The 17,921-nt window shown below is 40.7% G+C and overlaps 1 protein-coding gene across 1 annotated transcript in view; it reads left to right on the top strand.

Moving 5' to 3' along the window:
* NRK (Nik related kinase) overlaps positions 1-17,921 on the top strand; it is a 1,057,838-nt gene that overhangs the window by 481,495 nt on the left and 558,422 nt on the right. Inside the window, exons 4-6 of the mRNA XM_085608036.1 lie at positions 3,763-3,888; positions 10,414-10,524; positions 12,285-12,375. Of these exons, the coding sequence (XP_085464162.1) occupies positions 3,763-3,888; positions 10,414-10,524; positions 12,285-12,375 (328 nt within the window). The remainder of the gene's footprint in view (positions 1-3,762; positions 3,889-10,413; positions 10,525-12,284; positions 12,376-17,921) is intronic.

Here is a 17,921-nt window from a genome sequence, read left to right as displayed (position 1 = left end):
GTGCCCCCACTCTGCCTATTCCTTTGCCGTAGTTTCAGAATGTATTTCACGAAAAGGAATATAAAGTAGGATTGCCAAAAGAAAAATGCCAGCCATGTGTTGTTTAAAGAGCCTGCAAAACCTTGTCTTGACACTAAATAGGGATGTAAATAAAAAAGTATGTATTCATTTGTAATGTGACTTTTCTGTCTTTGTTCCCTTTAATTGTCATGGATCATTCAGGCAGTCCTAGAACACAATTAAAAGTGCTTTTTATTTATATTTGCTGTTCCAAGTATGCACAAATAACTGCTGAAAATACGGCTTTAGGTGACTGTTTATTTTTGTACCATTTGGGACATCAAAATAATGAGCTGGCAACCCTAATCATAAGACTGGAAGTTTGTTGTAGGATCACCACATTATTTATTTCCTCCACCCTTAATCCCTACTTTATGCCATAATAGAAATAGTTTAATTTATATCTGAAACTCTACGCCGCCGTCAATAACATGCTGAGTTACTTGGATGTATGACGTTACAACGCACACTATTACAACGCATGCACTTACAACGCATTTTTTACAACGCATAATCCATTACAACGCATGACATTACAACGCATGACACTACAACGCATTTTAAAAAAATACCTTTACAACGCACTACCATTACAACGCATACTACCTTTACAACGCATACCATTACAACGCATAATATTAAATTACATTTAAGGTAAGTATTAGATAGTATAGGGGTAAAAATTACTATTCTAACTCCAGGGGGTGCAAAAGTAGGGTAAGTGTTGGATAGTGTAGGGGTAAAAATTACTATTCTAACTCCAGGGGGTGCAACAGTAGGGTAAGTGTTGGATAGTGTAGGGGTAAAAATTACTATTCTAACTCCAGGGGGTGCAACAGTAGGGTAAGTGTTGGATAGTGTAGGGGTAAAAATTACTATTCTAACTCCAGGGGGTGCAACAGTAGGGAAAGTGTTGGATAGTATAGGGGTAAAAATTACTATTCTAACTCCAGGGGGTGCATCAGTAGGGTAAGTGTTGGATAGTATAGGGGTAAAAATTACTATTCTAACTCCAGGGGGTGCATCAGTAGGGTAAGTGTTGGATAGTATAGGGGTAAAAATTACTATTCTAACTCCAGGGGGTGCATCAGTAGGGAAAGTGTTGGATAGTATAGGGGTAAAAATTACTATTCTAACTCCAGGGGGTGCATCAGTAGGGAAAGTGTTGGATAGTATAGGGGTAAAAATTACTATTCTAACTCCAGGGGGTGCATCAGTAGGGTAAGTGTTGGATAGTATAGGGGTAAAAATTACTATTCTAACTCCAGGGGGTGCATCAGTAGGGTAAGTGTTGGATAGTATAGGGGTAAAAATTACTATTCTAACTCCAGGGGGTGCATCAGTAGGGTAAGTGTTGGATAGTATAGGGGTAAAAATTACTATTCTAACTCCAGGGGGTGCATCAGTAGGGTAAGTGTTGGATAGTATAGGGGTAAAAATTACTATTCTAACTCCAGGGGGTGCATCAGTAGGGTAAGTGTTGGATAGTATAGGGGTAAAAATTACTATTCTGACTCCAGGGGTGCATCAGTAGGGTAAGTGTTGGATAGTATAGTGTAATATTATGCGTTGTAATGGTATGCGTTGTAATGGTAGTATGCGTTGTAATGGAATGCGTTGTAATGGTAGTTTTTAAAAATGCGTTGTAGTGTCATGCGTTGTAATATCATGCGTTGTAATGGATTATGCGTTGTAAAAAATGCGTTGTAATGGTAGTGCGTTGTAAAAGTTGCGTTGTAAAGGTTGTTCCCCGAGTTACTTCAATAGTCTGGGAATGTACCCTGCATTCAGATAATTGACGCCTTATTCTCGACCTTCACTTTCACCCTGCACTCACAGTGATCACACTGATCACCATGCACTCACACTGATCACCATGCACTCACACCATTCACCTGCTCACCCCGCACTCACAATGCACTTGTACTGTTCACCCTGTACCTCACCCTGCTGTCAATGAGCACACTACTCACCCTGCAGTCATGTAACACTTCACTCACCTGTCCCCCTTACTGCTCAATCTGCAATCTCACTCAAATAAGCCCATCACTAACCATGCATTCATTAGTCGCACTCTGCACTTACATCCGCATCCAAATTCATATGGTCATCTCACTCACCCTGCAGTCACTCCTCTTACCGTACTCTCACACTGTCGCATCGCTCACCGTGCACTCACATGTGCACTCTTATCACCCACACAGCACACAGGGTTAATGTGCCTGCTACAAAGAACGTGTACCAAGCAGATCACAGAACTGAGTGTGAGTAAACTAAGAATAGCCCTATAAAACATATGAAATGTTTGTCAGAAAGAGGCTATAGAGAAATTAGGTGCACTGTTGGCGAATGGTAGGGAGGGAATTTATGGAGAAGGAGGAAATGCGGGAGGGGCGCCAAAAAAGACTGTTGCACTGTGTGCGACCAGGGCCAGCACTGGCTGGCAGTGTTAGTTTCCCCACCCCCCGAAGTTCGGGTCTAGTTGCACCCCTACCTCTTAGTGCCTCTGACTCACCACTGTGCACTACTCCCACCAAGCTGCACGGGGAGCTTCTTTTACTCTCCTTTTTACTTTTAATCTAGGAAACCCATTTTTTAAAATTATTGTTATCTTTGATGTTAAGACCACACAACACACCTCCTCCAGGCCTTTCCCTCTTTAGGTCGAGCCGTGGCAGCGCATGCGCTGCAAGCTATGCTGTATTGGAGTATGTACTTGAAGCCCCGCTCACTCTCCGCCCATATTTGTCATGGGCTTGTGTCATTGTCTTTCATAAATGCTGGCTTCGGATTTATTATTAGACTTGTTAGTCCCTCCTTAGTATCACCTTGTCTATATTTGTAACATCCCATGAGTACTAGCCCTTTTACTTTGGTTGTTACACAGTATGTCTTTAGTCTGTGAGCACTATTTTCTGTCATGAGTTTCTCTTACTGCAGGAGGGTCTCTTGTGCACAGATGTGACCAATGGATTGTTTATTCAACTCATAGTAAATGGGGAGCTCTTCAGGGGCCAAAGGAGATAGAAGGGGGCAACTCAGTGATGCCGTCCAGCATTTGGAATGCAATAGGTCTCGCATTTGCGAGAGTTTAAGCTATTGGCATTTTAAATGACAATGCCTTTTATTTAGGTTTTAAAAACCAAATTATACATAAAAGGCATAATCATTTACAATGCCAATAGCTCAAACCCGCGTAAATGCGAGACCTATTGCATTGCAGATGCTTGTTTTTGTAGTTTTAGAGCGCAAACCTGGCCCAAGGGCATTAGAAGGCTCTGGGAGGTTAAGCAATTTACCCAGAATCAAAGTCTCCTGAGTCCTAAAAGTCAACAGAAACGTGTTCAGAAAACAAGGAGGGCGAAGGCAGAAAGTCTGATCATGAGCCTGCTGACGGGGCCAAGTCCAACCCTAGCCATGCTCTAGCCTGCCGGAAAGTATGAAACCATTTGGAAATGAATTCACAGACTACCAAAAGGGCTGCAATGCCATACTAATGCCATATTATGAGCTAAATAAATAACAACTCCAACAACATGCTAACAATTCTACAATCTTCAGAGACAAAAACATGGATGGTTCACCTTGACAAACAATTTCTCTGTAACCTTGCATTCGCATTTTCAACCCATGAACATGTTCTTCAGGGAGGCCATGTGCTTGAAATCAAGGTTATTTTTTTTTAATCTTTGCTTTTTGTAGGAAGAAGAGGAAGAGATCAAGCTGGAAATAAATATGCTAAAGAAATATTCCCACCACAGAAACATTGCTACCTATTATGGAGCTTTTGTTAAAAAAAGCATAGCAGACCAGGATGACCAACTTTGGGTGAGTATTTTAGTCTGATCTTCTACACTCAGTCTTTACGGATATGTTAGTAAAGCTGGTATGGACTTGTAATGCAAAGCATGCATTTTATTCTATATGTATGGCATGTCATCAAAACATTTATTGTTATGCTCTCTATCATTTCAAGCCATTTTGTAACTATGCTCAACATTAAAAACAAAGTTTGCACATGAAAACGGATTGTGAAATTAATCTAAACAAGTCTATAAAAACTTTAAATAATTACATCACGCACACACTGTCCACATTCTCGTTTTTAAAGTGACCATCAGTCAGTTTCTATATATAATGACACGCATAGTTCAAAGGAATGATAACATCTAACTCGTAGTGATATGCAACAAACCGAAGTAAAAAGATAGGAAAAACGTTCAAAGGATACCAAATAAGCGAGCCATAATTCCTATCAGTATCACCACTAAGATGTTTTACCTGGATTCGCAAAAATATATATTCAACTTAGATCTCTATTACATTCATTTAAGAAGAGCAACATTGTTTTATTATAAGCTTAGCCAGTTCCTGAAGATCATTTGCTGGGGTCCATAGTGCTAGCAGAAAGGGTGAGGAGCATTTCTATTCCACAAAAGGGAGCACATACAACTATCCATATCTGGGCCCAGCACTGGCCTCCACTTCTTATCTTATCTGAGCAGGTGGAGGGCATGAATAGAAGAATGTGCAAATCAGGCAGGAGTTTCATTAGAAACATGTTTACGTTGCCAACCTCCATATAGATGCATACATTTTTAATTTAGCACCTTTTAGGGGTGGCAAAACAAACCTTGAATTTCAGAGGGTGGGCTCTTTAGGGACCATCTACTGACAGGTACTACGAGCAATTGCATGAGTGGAGTGGGGAAAGCCTGCTGACGTCATTAGGTCACCCTGCGTCCATCACCAGGGTGTTGGGATCTAATGAATAGGTAGGTGTAGGCTTGTCCCTCCAGTGATCTATTGATTGATGGCAGCAAAGAAAACATTGGTGCTACTTTTCCGCTCACTGAGTCATACTTCCTATGCTGTTAGACTGAAGTATGCACGGTTGTCCTAGGTCGCCAATTGAGCAATCATTCGAACAGCCTTCACAAGAGAGACAGATGGAGGATATGGGTATAAGTGACTTGGGGTTTATTCACTGAGGCGTTCTGGAGTACGTAAAGTATTACTCCTGGAATACTCATTTATGTTCTCTTGCATGCCTTTGTGAATTGGCCCCAAAACATCTAAAATGGGAATAAATAGGAGTAGTCAGGGAATATTCATATACAAGTAGCATGAATACAAAGGACTCTCCATTTTTTTTTTTATGAGAGGGAGTTGGACATGCCAGGTAGTCACTGGATACTGTGAATATCTAGCAGACATGAGAATTGCACATTGCTATTTATGTTGCATGTAGGAATGGTTGATGCACTAGATAATTAATGGCAGAGAATGTTCCTTATTCAGAAGCAAAGGTCAATGTTAGTGTTCAAGAAATAACTTTGGCCCCAGTGGCAATAATTTTCTGACATGCTTGTATGTATTTGCATATATATATGTCTATGTGTGCATCTAATGAGGCATCTCAAACCGCAGACCCAGCCGCCTAGCAACAGAGCAGTGGGAGCTATTCCGGGGAACACCTCCGAAAACTCACAGGGAAATAATTGTGTTTTGTTTGATCACTCAAACGTTCATGATAAATTAGATTTTTTACTTTTGTATCCTTCTGACACTCAGCTGAATACCCTTTTAATGATTTCCAGCTGCCCTGCTATTTGACATAAAGAGCTCTGAACCACTTTTTAGGTCTGGCTATGAACAGTGTCGGCCTGATTCACAAAGACAAACGTACACTTCCATATAGGTTTTACGATTGTTTGCTATTTACGAAGGGATTTACAACCAGTATCTTTATGAGTGCAGAATCTCCGCACATAAAAAGATAGGTCTTTCTCCAGGTTGATTAGCCGGGCTGTTCCGCCGTTAGCTTTGTGCATCAAGACTATGGCATGCCGTAGACACTTACCTTGTACCAATTGTGCTCCTGTTTGATTGTGAAGCGGAGCATCCAGTAGCCTTCTCTTTAGACTGTAGATCTGACAGATGTGAAATGGTGCACAGCTTTTAATTAACAGCCAGCGCGTGTTCTTCATCTCATTTACTTTGCTGACGTGGTGAGATTTTAATTGCTAATATTTGGCTTTTTAATAACAGTGCTGCATGTACAAGCTTTGGCATAACAGAAAAAGTGCTATTTGCAAATCACTCTTGCTCATGTATCTATTTTTCTTTGCTTTCATGAGAACATATTGTTGGATTAACAATGTTGTTGTTCACAAATTAAATATGTGCATGTAAATAGGTTTTCTTGAAGAATTAATAATGCAAATTTAAATAAAGAACCACATTGTGAAAATAGAACACAAAATAAATGACGTATTTCCTGTTATATGGTGTTTTCATTACACCTTTAATAAAGACTACGGCATTTTTATTATCATGTCCGTCACAACCCCCAATGCACTATATACCCGAACTAACAAGCATACCCTGCATGCATCTTCCATCCACACCGAACTTATCTCCCCTACCATGCATCCACTCCCACCCACCTATTACTACTTCCTCTCCTTCCCCCAGCACCCTAGAACCCCCAGCACCCTTGGTTTCCAAGGTACCATGCATTAAAAATCTTAACTGCCTTCTCATCATCAACACCCACTCCATGAACAGCAATTATCTAAGCATCTTTCATCTCATCTTACATACATCATCAGATCTCATCTTCATAACAGAAACCTGGCTCAGCAACAACTCCTCACCAACATATCATGAGGCCACCCCCTAGATTATGTTATCATTTAACTAAACTGCTGGAGACCACCAAAGGTGATCTTGCTTTTGTCTTTAAAATAAATATAATAAAGGCCACAAATATGTGACCAAGATGCGAAGCCATGCTGGTAAGATATTCCATCACCCTTACCTGCTCCTCCTGTTGTTCCTGGTATTCAAACTCCGTTGGAGCAACACAACTTCAAGGATTCCTTAAATAATGCTATGATAAAGACCTCCCTTAGTCACTACACCTTTGTATCCTAGGAGAAATCGATATTTAGTCCAATCATCTGAATTTAGCACAAACAAAATTCAGCACATAAAACCAGAAGGTCCTCATCTTCAAAGGACAACTTGCAGCATGGCACATCTTCAGTGTAATTGGCACCTCATCGGGCCACACAGAGGTAGGAAAAAACTCCTGCATCATATTGAGACTCCACTATGTCATGTCCTTCCACATCAACCTCCCAGAAAGAAAACATAATCAAAGAAGAGCCAGAACAACATCAACTCCAATAGCTAGAGGAAGAAACTAAACCACATAACACTGGATTCAATCGTCTCAGCATTTCTGGGAAAGAGAACAGAAACAATAGCATTTTCTCAGTTCTGCCCCATTGTCAAAGACAATAATCTACTCACTGACTAGCAGTCTGAGCTCTGCCCAGACAGAGGCTCAGGGTATCGGGTATCTGTACAGGCCATCCATTGTGGGATGACCTGAAGCTTACAGCAGATAAAAATTAAGTTGCTGTACTAGTAGACTGGACCTTTCCACTTCGACAGCCTGAATTATAAAGCACTACCGCATAAACAAGAAGAGCTCTGAATAAGAAGAAATAGGATAACATAGATTTGCTTCTATCTGAGAGACAGACAAAGCTTGGTACTATGCATTTCTTCACCTCTACTCCTAACCGCAAGACGCAGGTATCTCGCCACTTCTGTTCAAACTCTTCCTTGCTCCTTACCAGACCTGATCAGAGTGCTGAATTTCTCCTGCATACACAGATTGCAAGGAGCTCATGCTAAAACCAAAGAACCTCATTGACATAAATACCTCTAGACCTAATGAGTTCCTCCTTGATATTGATGAATGGATGTTGACTTAAGCTCAACTCCACAAATAAACTACATATTCACTTGCGGATATTGAAACAGCCAACAGCCAACCTTGATATGGTTCATTGAATTGGAAGCCCCACCAGCAACATTGAGTAAAGTAAGGAATCATGAAATGACGAGGGACGCAAGCTCATCTCTGATTGTGCACGTTAATGAAATTACTAAAAAACACCTTCCTTGCAATACCAATACTAAAGTGCATCATCCCATACATAGGGTATTACCAGAAACTACATAAAATGACAGCCTCATAATATCATTCAGGGTTTACACGAACAGGCTTTACCTAGACATCTTGTGCTCCGCACTACGAAAATTACAAAGGATCCAAAACACTGCAGCAAGATCAGTACTCCACCTCTACCCAATTATTCCAGTGTTTCAAGCATTGCACTGTGTGCTGTAGGGAGGCGCACAGCTTTTTAGATGATCTTAAGCATCCACAAATGGAATCCACTCGATGGAAAAGCATGGTACCAACAATTGAAGTTCCAGAGATACACACAAAACAGGCCACTGTGCTCAAGATTAGTGCTTTGACTGGTCGGCTTTGCCTATTAGAAAAAGTTAATTGGAGGATCCTGGTTTTCAATAAAAGTGTTCAAACCCTGGAATTCCTTGCAAGTCAAATGACAAAACATACAAGACCACCTAAAACTCCCCTACACTTAACCACTGTAGCTTCCACATCTAACCTACCCATACCAAACCTAGCATACCTACTTACCATACCTTACAGAAATTCCTACCATGCACACCATACCTATCACACCTAACCTGCCTAATATACTGGCCTACCAGACCTACCATACTTGACTACTGTCTACTTACCACACATACCATACTTGCCTATCTACCATACTTATCATACCTACATACCATTGACACCTACCTAACACAAATCTAGTTTAGTACCTTGCCTGCTATACATATGAGACCTACTTAACATACGTACCATATCTACAGTACCTAATCTACCATACCAACTTGCCTACCTACAATTTCTTACCTAACATAATGTAGCCTATCATACCAACATACCATACCTACCATGGCTAATCACCCATGCGATAAATACCTACAAATCATACCTAACCTGCTATACTTGGCTGTCTTACCGACCCTGCCATACCTACTACACCTACCCCGTCATACATAAATGACCATATCTAACATACCTCTATCTCTTTAGTGCATATATCCTACTCCAGCCCTGCAGTGGGTGTTAATGTGGAATAAGGGGCAAGTTATGTTTATGTTGGACTTGAAAATATTGAATAAAACATAAACTAACATCCATGCAACATCTTCCAAAGTGGCAGCTGCCAAGCACAATACTTTACAGACATTCACAATGTACTCTAAAATAACAGCATATCATTGCCTCCAGAACAATCACTCTGTACACCAGCCCATTAACACAAATTCAATAAAATTTTTGTTTTAATGATCTTTTATACCTACTAACACTTCAAAACTACTTAAAATAACTCAAAAATAAAAAGCTAACACATTTTTACTTACGGTAGTAGTCTTCCACTACTCTCTTTTTACTATGCTAACTTTACACTACTTTACAACTACAGATTTCCACAATTAAACTGAACAACCACATAGCTAAGTAACACTGAATTAAATACATTACAACTTAATTTACATTCTATCCCTTTTAAAAGTCTTACAGTTGCCCTCTGTTCAAATATTGTGAGTACATTCATGTATCTAATACAATTGAAATATTTTATGCAACTGGATAAACACATACAAATACCTGTCTTCTTAATACCTTTTTTCACTAGAACTAACAATTACCACATATCACATAAACAACAAACCAGATATTTTGAAATTGACAGTGCTTGTTTCTTATGCAGTTAGTATGCATATCTCAAGCATGCTACAAGGAACCGCCCTTGGCACTTAAAGAAGGAATGTTTTGATTAATCAGCTGAGTTATTGACCCCTCGTAATCACCCAATTTATCAGAGGTGGAGAGAAAAGGAAAAAATGTGGAAAGAGTATATTGTAGAGGTAAAAAACAAAAGCTGATTTGTGGTCAAACATTTTTTTTTAATTTCTCATCGGCCATTAAATTCTAAGGCGATAGATGTGTCCACGTGAGCTAGAGCAACTGTGAACACCGCATGTAAGTAACATACTGCCCAGAATGCAAATGTAAATGATTAATCAAAATAACCTCAGCATTGTGAATAGGTCAGTTGCTCATCCCTAGAAGACTCTCAATGATTACAAAGGAATTAGGTATGGAACAGACTTGTGTACGTTCATTGGTATAGGCACTGGAACTGGGGGTGCTGTGGGTGGTACAGCACTCCCAAAATAACCCTGCTGGAGTTCCAAAGATGAATGAGCATTCAAGAAGCCTTTCATTTATGTTTTTATCTGGTTACATTGGCTGTGTTAAAAGATAAACGTCTTCTGACAATTTTCAATAGGAAAGGCTCAATAAAAGGCTTGGAACTAAAATGAAATGTGCTTTATATTGAAAGGACTAGAACTGAAAATTAAACACTTTTACTTATTTTACAGCTGGTTATGGAATATTGCGGAGCTGGCTCAGTAACAGATTTAGTTAAAAAGACAAAAGGAAATAGCTTTAAAGAAGACTGGATTGCATATATCTGCAGAGAAGTTCTCAGGGTGAGTTTTTGTACATTATTATTACTTAATATGTTTTAAAATCCAGAGTAAATTAGGATAACTTCTCATAGGCAACATACAGGTCATGGAAGTTTGCCTTTGCTGCCTGTGATTCCAAGTGTAATGAAAAATCTGAGTAGTCATAGATGACCATCTGTGCAAAGTTTGGCTGTCTTAAATTTGCAGGGGATTTGCGTTAGTCGAAATCAGCAATTTGTTGTGTTAAGCATGTTCGTATGATTCACTGTGAGAAATGTTAATGCCATGCCAGAGAAGCCATGCCATAAAGATGATTTTTTGGGAGGGCATTTGTTAGAAGCTACACTGGACAGCAAGCAACTAAGGGAATGCAGATCTCATTGAGGCATATATCTTTACCTTTCACACATCCATCACTTATTGTGCCCCCCATTTGGGTATCCCTTTAAAACATGGCTCAGGCCCGTCGTTGCAGCCCATAGTTCAGTTTTAGCTGCCACCTCCCTTTTTAATATATAAGTCACCCCTGTGGGATGGGGGGGACCTAAACAACCTATATGGGAGAGTACATTGTATTTAAAAAGTTGGACATGTGCTTTTAAGTTTTGCTTGTTTTGGTAGTGAAAAAAGTCTAAATAACGTTTTCACTACAGTGAGGCCTACCTCTCCCATAGGATAACAGTGGGTTACCTTATTACATTTAATAGGTGTTAACGTTTGATTGAGAGCAGGAAGAAATATCCTGCTTGGACTGAAATGAATTGTAATTTAAAATCCTCTTCAAGGGTAAAATTGGATTTTAGATTTCAATTTTGAAAATGCCACTTTGAGAAAGTTGGTATTTTTCTGACATGCCTCCTTGAGGTGCAACACTGCCTATCCTAACCAAGCATTCTTTTGTCATGTGAATAATTTAATTGATGGTACTCCAAATTATGGTTGGAGATAGCATCCTGAACCTGATTTCCAATCCTTGTGTCTCCTCCCATTCCAGGTATCTGTTATGCCACTTTATTCTAACTATTACATGAGAGGGAGTAACTGCCATAAGCGGAGTGTGCGAAGTTGTGATTTGTTTTCTCACAACCTTCTCAAAATCTACAAAAAGTTTGGTTGTTCTCAAAGATGAGAAGCTTTATGCTTTCCCAACATGTGTGTAAAATGTTGCCTTATTCTTCAATTTATGTTGCAAAAGATAAATTTGGAAACAAAAATTCTGCATGCATTTGTCATTGTTGGATTAGAGCTAGGTGATCACACAATGTGGTATAAACAATCTCTCAATGCACAGAAAAACGTCTTATAAGCAAAGGTGAAATTTAGTGGCAAATTTCACTTACTTAGGAAATGGCAAAAATTGCTAGCTTATCAAACATTTGATGGCACAACAAATTTGTGCACAACATTAATAGTGTTATGCATGCATATCTACACCATGTTCCTTTCTAAGAATGTTTCCTTGGGAAGCTTATCAGCCAGCTGAGTTTTACTGGTGCCTTTCAGGAGCAAAACACAGCCTGTCCATCCAATGTTATGCTTCCGAAGGCGCTTTGTACCCTGGAAGATATTTCCCTGCTCCTGTAAAATGCCATGTTTCTGTCACCTCACTGATGAATGTGACCTTTGTAAGACATGGATTTGTCAATGGGAACTTTAGCCTGTTAGGTTTCCTCACACTGAATTGCAAAAGGACAAGATTTTCATAAGTCGACGAGTTGAGCGCTGCAGAATTCTTTCAACACCGCAATGTGAAAAGGTCACGCTAAATGCTTTTCTTCTAGGGACTGGCACACCTTCACTCACATCACGTTATCCACCGCGACATCAAGGGACAGAACGTTCTACTCACAGAGAATGCCGAAGTCAAACTGGGTGAGTTGTGTCTTATCTCCTGGGGGATCGAAATTGGACTTAGCTTGACTTTTGCAACACTGCCTGTCTTAATCTGTTTCTAAAAAGCAAAGTTCACAGAAAATGCAGAATTGAGGGTCACTGTTCTTGATAGTCACTCACTTCTACACCTTCAGTTCTGCGTTCTGTTCAGAATACATTTTCCAGGGTGATTACAAGGGTGCCCCTGCACAAAAGGGACCATTCTTTCATAAATATTAATATCAGAAATGAAAAAGCATCTACATTTTGGGCCTGTAAGGATGGTGTCCTCTGTCTTTACTTGTTTTATATATTTATCTCTTGAATGAGAAAATTTAGGGTAAACTAGCCCCTTTTGTGCATTATAAGGATATTGCAATTCAGAAACGAGTTCAGTGACCATTTATCCAATTATCCAAGTACCTCTATAATGTCAATGTTTATTGAACCCCAAGGTGACTTCGAGTATGCTTAATAATGTAATGTACCGGGTTGTTTTATTCAATTTACTAGGTGTGCCTTGGGGTTGCTGGCGAGATTTCACTGTTTGTCGCCCCACAGCAAACGCATTGAGGAGTGGCGGGAGGGGGGCTTGCTTTACCACCCAAGACGGCATGTATTAGTGGGGGGATGCCGCTTCCCCAAAAACTTGTGACGCCGGGGTGGATCGCCCTTCACCCCCACCAGCCCCTAGCTACGCCACTCTTCGGATTATAACTCAGCAAAACACAGTCCTGGTTCAAAAAAACTCTGCAGCTGCTGTCCTAATAACTCTCTAGCCTCATTCAACTCCACAGCAGTCAGACAAACGGTTGCAAACAGGGAGCGGAAAGCAGCGCATCACCCTTGTCCCAGGCCTCCATGATGGGATCAGGCAATGAGCCTACCTGTAAAGTCCCTCATCTCCTCTGACCAAGCCTACATTTTATACATCTTGCTTTTGCTTTGTTTCTCAGACCCTCTTTAATCATCGGAACAGTGGACTCTCAGGTTTTTGACCTTTTTATGAGCTGTGAGAAATAGGGTGAGGCATTTACCATACCCAGTAATTACTGCTACTTTGGGGTTTATGTATATACTGAGACGATAAATATCTCCTATTCGAAATGTTGAACTTAAAAATTAGGCCTGCCATGCAGAATCCATATTGAACACACCAAATTTGGCATGTTTGACCCTTTTCTGGATCTTTTCCCTGATAAAGTTTGACAAGTTAGACTGAAATCTACTAGGAGACAATTGTGAGGGTGCAATAATTATATTCAAAGTCGTAAATCTGATCCCTATGCCCTCCATTTGAGGCCCTGGTGCCCCCTTCACATCCCTGCACCATGTGGCAGGCACTGTAAGGTGCCTGCCACATGGTGCAGTAATGTGAAAAAACCTCCATTTTATAATGGGAGCTTGTGCTGTGGCCGGTTTCGGACTGCTGCATAAGATCCTACTGTAAAATGAAAGTTTGCGACCCCACTATGTGCGGTCGCATCCTAATTCGGTATATCAAACCGCCAACCTATGGTCAGGAGGTTCCCTCACTGAAATGGTACGTCTGCCCAGCATCATAAATAGGCTCTTAGATGTGTCAATCTTATTACAGGGAAGTTCTTCCTCATATTATGTAGTGCTACCTGAAACTTTAGATATTTTAGAAAAATTAGATTTCAAAAACACTTTTTCACACACTGACACCACTAATTTCATTTTAGGAGGTATAGCAGATGACTTAATAAATAGATATGCTTCAAAAGGCCTTTTTCCGCCGCATTCCCTGTACTTCCTACCATCCGCATTTGAACCAGAACAAAAGAGAAAAAAAGTAGCAAAGAGGAGGGATTATAAGATTGTAAAATAGTGACAAGGGGAGAAAACAGGGGGTAGAAAGAACTGACAAGAGTGAGATAAAGATACAGGGAGAGAATGTAGGTGGAATAAAGAGGCATGCAGTGAAAACAAGATTTTGCAGTCTTGGTATTCAATGACCCCAACACTAGGCAGCAGCGTCAGCAGGCTTCAGAGAAAAATGTGGGCAATTATTGTGTTATACAAGTGGCTGCTCAGCTGAATGATGTGTCCACATTGTCTCATTTGACCCGAGCTGGCATTGCAGACCCAGCACAGCCTGGGTTAAGACCACCCAGCCTTTCATTAGCCTTATGGGACGACAAATATGCCATTGCACAATTTATCAAGAGGGCATGAACTGCCCAGCAGAACAATAAGCCATTGTCAGCAAAGCAGAGACATTTCTTTCCGACTGCAGTGGAGCAACAGAAATGAGGCGGCACTTAGGCCAGGGTGAACAAATTTGTTGAATAGCGAAACAGCTACATTCTTTCTTTTTTAAATTTGGTTGAGGAGCGAATTCGAGTTAACCAAAAATGTACCAAACTGCTTGGCTGGTGAAACAGTGGAATGGCTGGATTTCATTCATTTCTGGTATTTTTTGTGGATTTTGTGGTACTCACTTGTCAGCACATTGAGTTCCAGGAAAAACCTTAAACCTTGGCTGTAACCGGTCCTGGGTTGCTGGTGTTCCTGTTCAGAGAGGACATGCTTTGGCAGTTCAGGCTGGACTGCTCCTATTGGAGCAGGATCAAGGCTGATTTGCTTATGAATGGGTTTAACCTGAGGTGGCGTGGTGGGCAAAAATACGTTTGATTGGAATGAGGCCCAAGTAATTGCCAGTGGCTGAGAAATATTCAAGAATTTCACCCATCACTTTATTGTATGTTTTTACAAACCACAAACAGCACAAACTGCCTGCGAACCCAACAGAAGGGGTTTCATTGCAGGACTGACAGAAGTTGTGATCTGCCTTTTTCATCCATGACAGGAGGAAGCAGATCTGTAACATTGCAGGGATTCTGTGAATAGAAACAAAAGCATGGTCTGGCCAGCTCATTTTACAACTCTGGTGAGTCGAGAAGAGATTACACCCGTTCTTTAATGCCTAGTGGCGTAACGAAACTTGAGGAGGCCTCCTGCAAAGTACAAGCAAGGGGCCCTCATGCTCTGGACACAATCCAGAGAGCTCAGGTCAGGGACCTGCCAGTGCCACAGGGGGCCCTCAGAGTTCAGGGCTTCCCACCTACACCGCAGGGGCTGCGGGGGCTTCTGTTTTGCCACTGTTACCACCTTTATTACCACCTATATTATTAAAGCCCACAAAGGCAGATTCAGCCATAGAGTTACAGATCATTGTTGCTACAAGCAGTCCAATCTTGGGTTAGTGATTGCTAAGCCTAGCTATGCTCAAAGTATTTCAAGGACAACAGATTTAAGTCTTGAATTGACGTATATGCAGATCCTACATCCCTCAGTCAATCACAGAAAAACCGAAAATAACCTGCTGAGGCTTCTTTGTGGGAAGGGTGTGTGCAGAATGCACTGAGCCCTATTCAAAACTGAAAGTGCAATTATCTGTGCCATGGAATTTTTCCTTAGTTTCGCAATTCTTCTTGATTATTTACGGTTGTATATCCCTATGTTTCTTCCACAAAAATGCATTAGGAGCCTAATGGATTAGGGCATATTTAAAATAGGTCCCTCCTTTTCAGGATTGGGATTGAATGCCATACATGTAACAGAGGTGGCTCCATCACTAATTTAGCACAGATGTCCCCAAAAAAAAATATAGCATTGCCATACGCCTTCATGTCATGGAACACAACTTTTCTGGAATGGACTGATTCACAGTGGAGAGTAAGAAACACTAGAAATCTACTCCAGTAGGTTTACTCCTATATTTGGAGAACATTCATGACTTTGTGTTTTTTCAAATAATTTTATTGCAATTCTTTGTAAACAATGACAGTCCAAGATCTACAGACGTATTTCTTTTTCACAAAGTTTATACACACATATTTACACTAGGGCCCTTTTTAGGGGTTTCGAGGTAATCCAAATTGGATTGCATCTCTTGTTTCTAATTGAATTGGGATTGTTGAGGTAATACCTCATGAGGCAATACCACATGAAATGAGCATGTGAAAATGCAATGCAAAAGGTACAGAAATCATTAACTAAACTTTAATTTCTGCAATCATGCCCCAAACATATATGATAGGGTAATACTTCAGGGAATCACCATGTTGGCTTCCTTAGTGGAAATTCTGCATGTGTAAATGACGTGGAAATGTACATTTGCACATGCAACTTATTTTAACTCTGAGGAAATGTTTTCTATGTGGAGTGAAAATAATCCTTTTCCTCCACTACAATAAAATACAATTGTTGTCTTCACTTTTTAATCATACCCTAGATTTTCTCAAGGGTTCAAAGCTGCCTTGGCAATCTAAGAGTGTCCTTCGTGTCTTAGTCTAATCGATACTCATGATCACTTTCAGGGTTGGTCCACATGCCCCTTGCCACCATGTCCACAACTTATAGGACCTTATGTGCCATTATTGGAGCACAATGTCCTGCTGTTGGGACCTTGATTTTTAGAATCCCTGTAGAGTGAGGCCCAGAAATTATAGCCCCCAGCCCCTCTAGCAAAAGGGAATGAATAATTAACTCCTTTAACCTGTCCGGTCTCTTGGGAGGAGTTGTTTTGTGTTGGTTGAATGTTCTAAACATAGCTGTTCACATCATAGAGTGGAATGGAATGTATAGATTATAACATAACTGTTAGGATTTTCACTTTGTGTTAGGATGGTGTTGTGACAAGAAATAGTGGAGTACCCAGTGACTGGTGCATGTATGAAATGGACCCCCTAGCTGCTGTTTGAATGATAAATGTTAGACCTGGCACCATTGGCATGGGTCTCCCTTCCATTTTTTTTGCTATTGTCTCCTGTGTTTTTGCTATGTTTTTGCTGATTTAGATGCTTTGGGCACTGTGCCACTGCTATTCAGTGCCACAGTGCAAGTGCTCCCTATGTTAAATTGTTGTAATGGATTAGTGACTCCATGATTGGTTCATTTGGTTTACTTGTCAAACCCTAGTACATGTCAGACCCTAGTACAGTGCTCTGCGTGTGCCCAGGGCCTGTAAATCAAATGCTGCTGGTGGGCTTGCAGCACTGGTTGTGCCACTCACTGGAGCAGCTTGTAAAGATTGTCTCAGGCCGCCATTGCAGAGCCTGTGTGCAGTCTGGTACTGCAATGTTGACGTGACAAGTGCACCCACTTGCCAGTCCCCAAACCTTCTCTTTTCTACATATCAGACACCCCTAAAGCAGGCCCAAGGGCAGGGTGCATTGTAGGTAAAAGGCAGGACATGCCCTGATGTGTGTGGCATATCCTGATAGTGAATTACAGCCATTTTCGTTTTTCACTAATGCAAGGCTACCTGTCCCCATAGGCCAGAATGGGCAGTTTGATTATAACACCTTATAATCCTAACTGACCCGGGGCACATGGAGGCATGTATGTTGGGATTTAGTATTAACCACATTGTGTCCATGAGCTCAACTACTTCTTTGCCTCTATATGTTTTAACGCTTTATTCTGCTCTCTGCTATATAAATACTGTACTACATATTACAGCCTACATGAAATTGGATGTCCTATTAGGCAGCACTCACCTGCCTAAACATGTTTTT

The sequence above is a fragment of the Triturus cristatus genome, chromosome 5_2, assembly GCF_964204655.1.
Source record: "Triturus cristatus chromosome 5_2, aTriCri1.1, whole genome shotgun sequence".
Lineage (NCBI taxonomy): Eukaryota > Metazoa > Chordata > Amphibia > Caudata > Salamandridae > Triturus > Triturus cristatus.
Note: the sequence above shows the minus strand (reverse complement) of the source record. Positions and strands in the feature narration are given on the sequence as shown.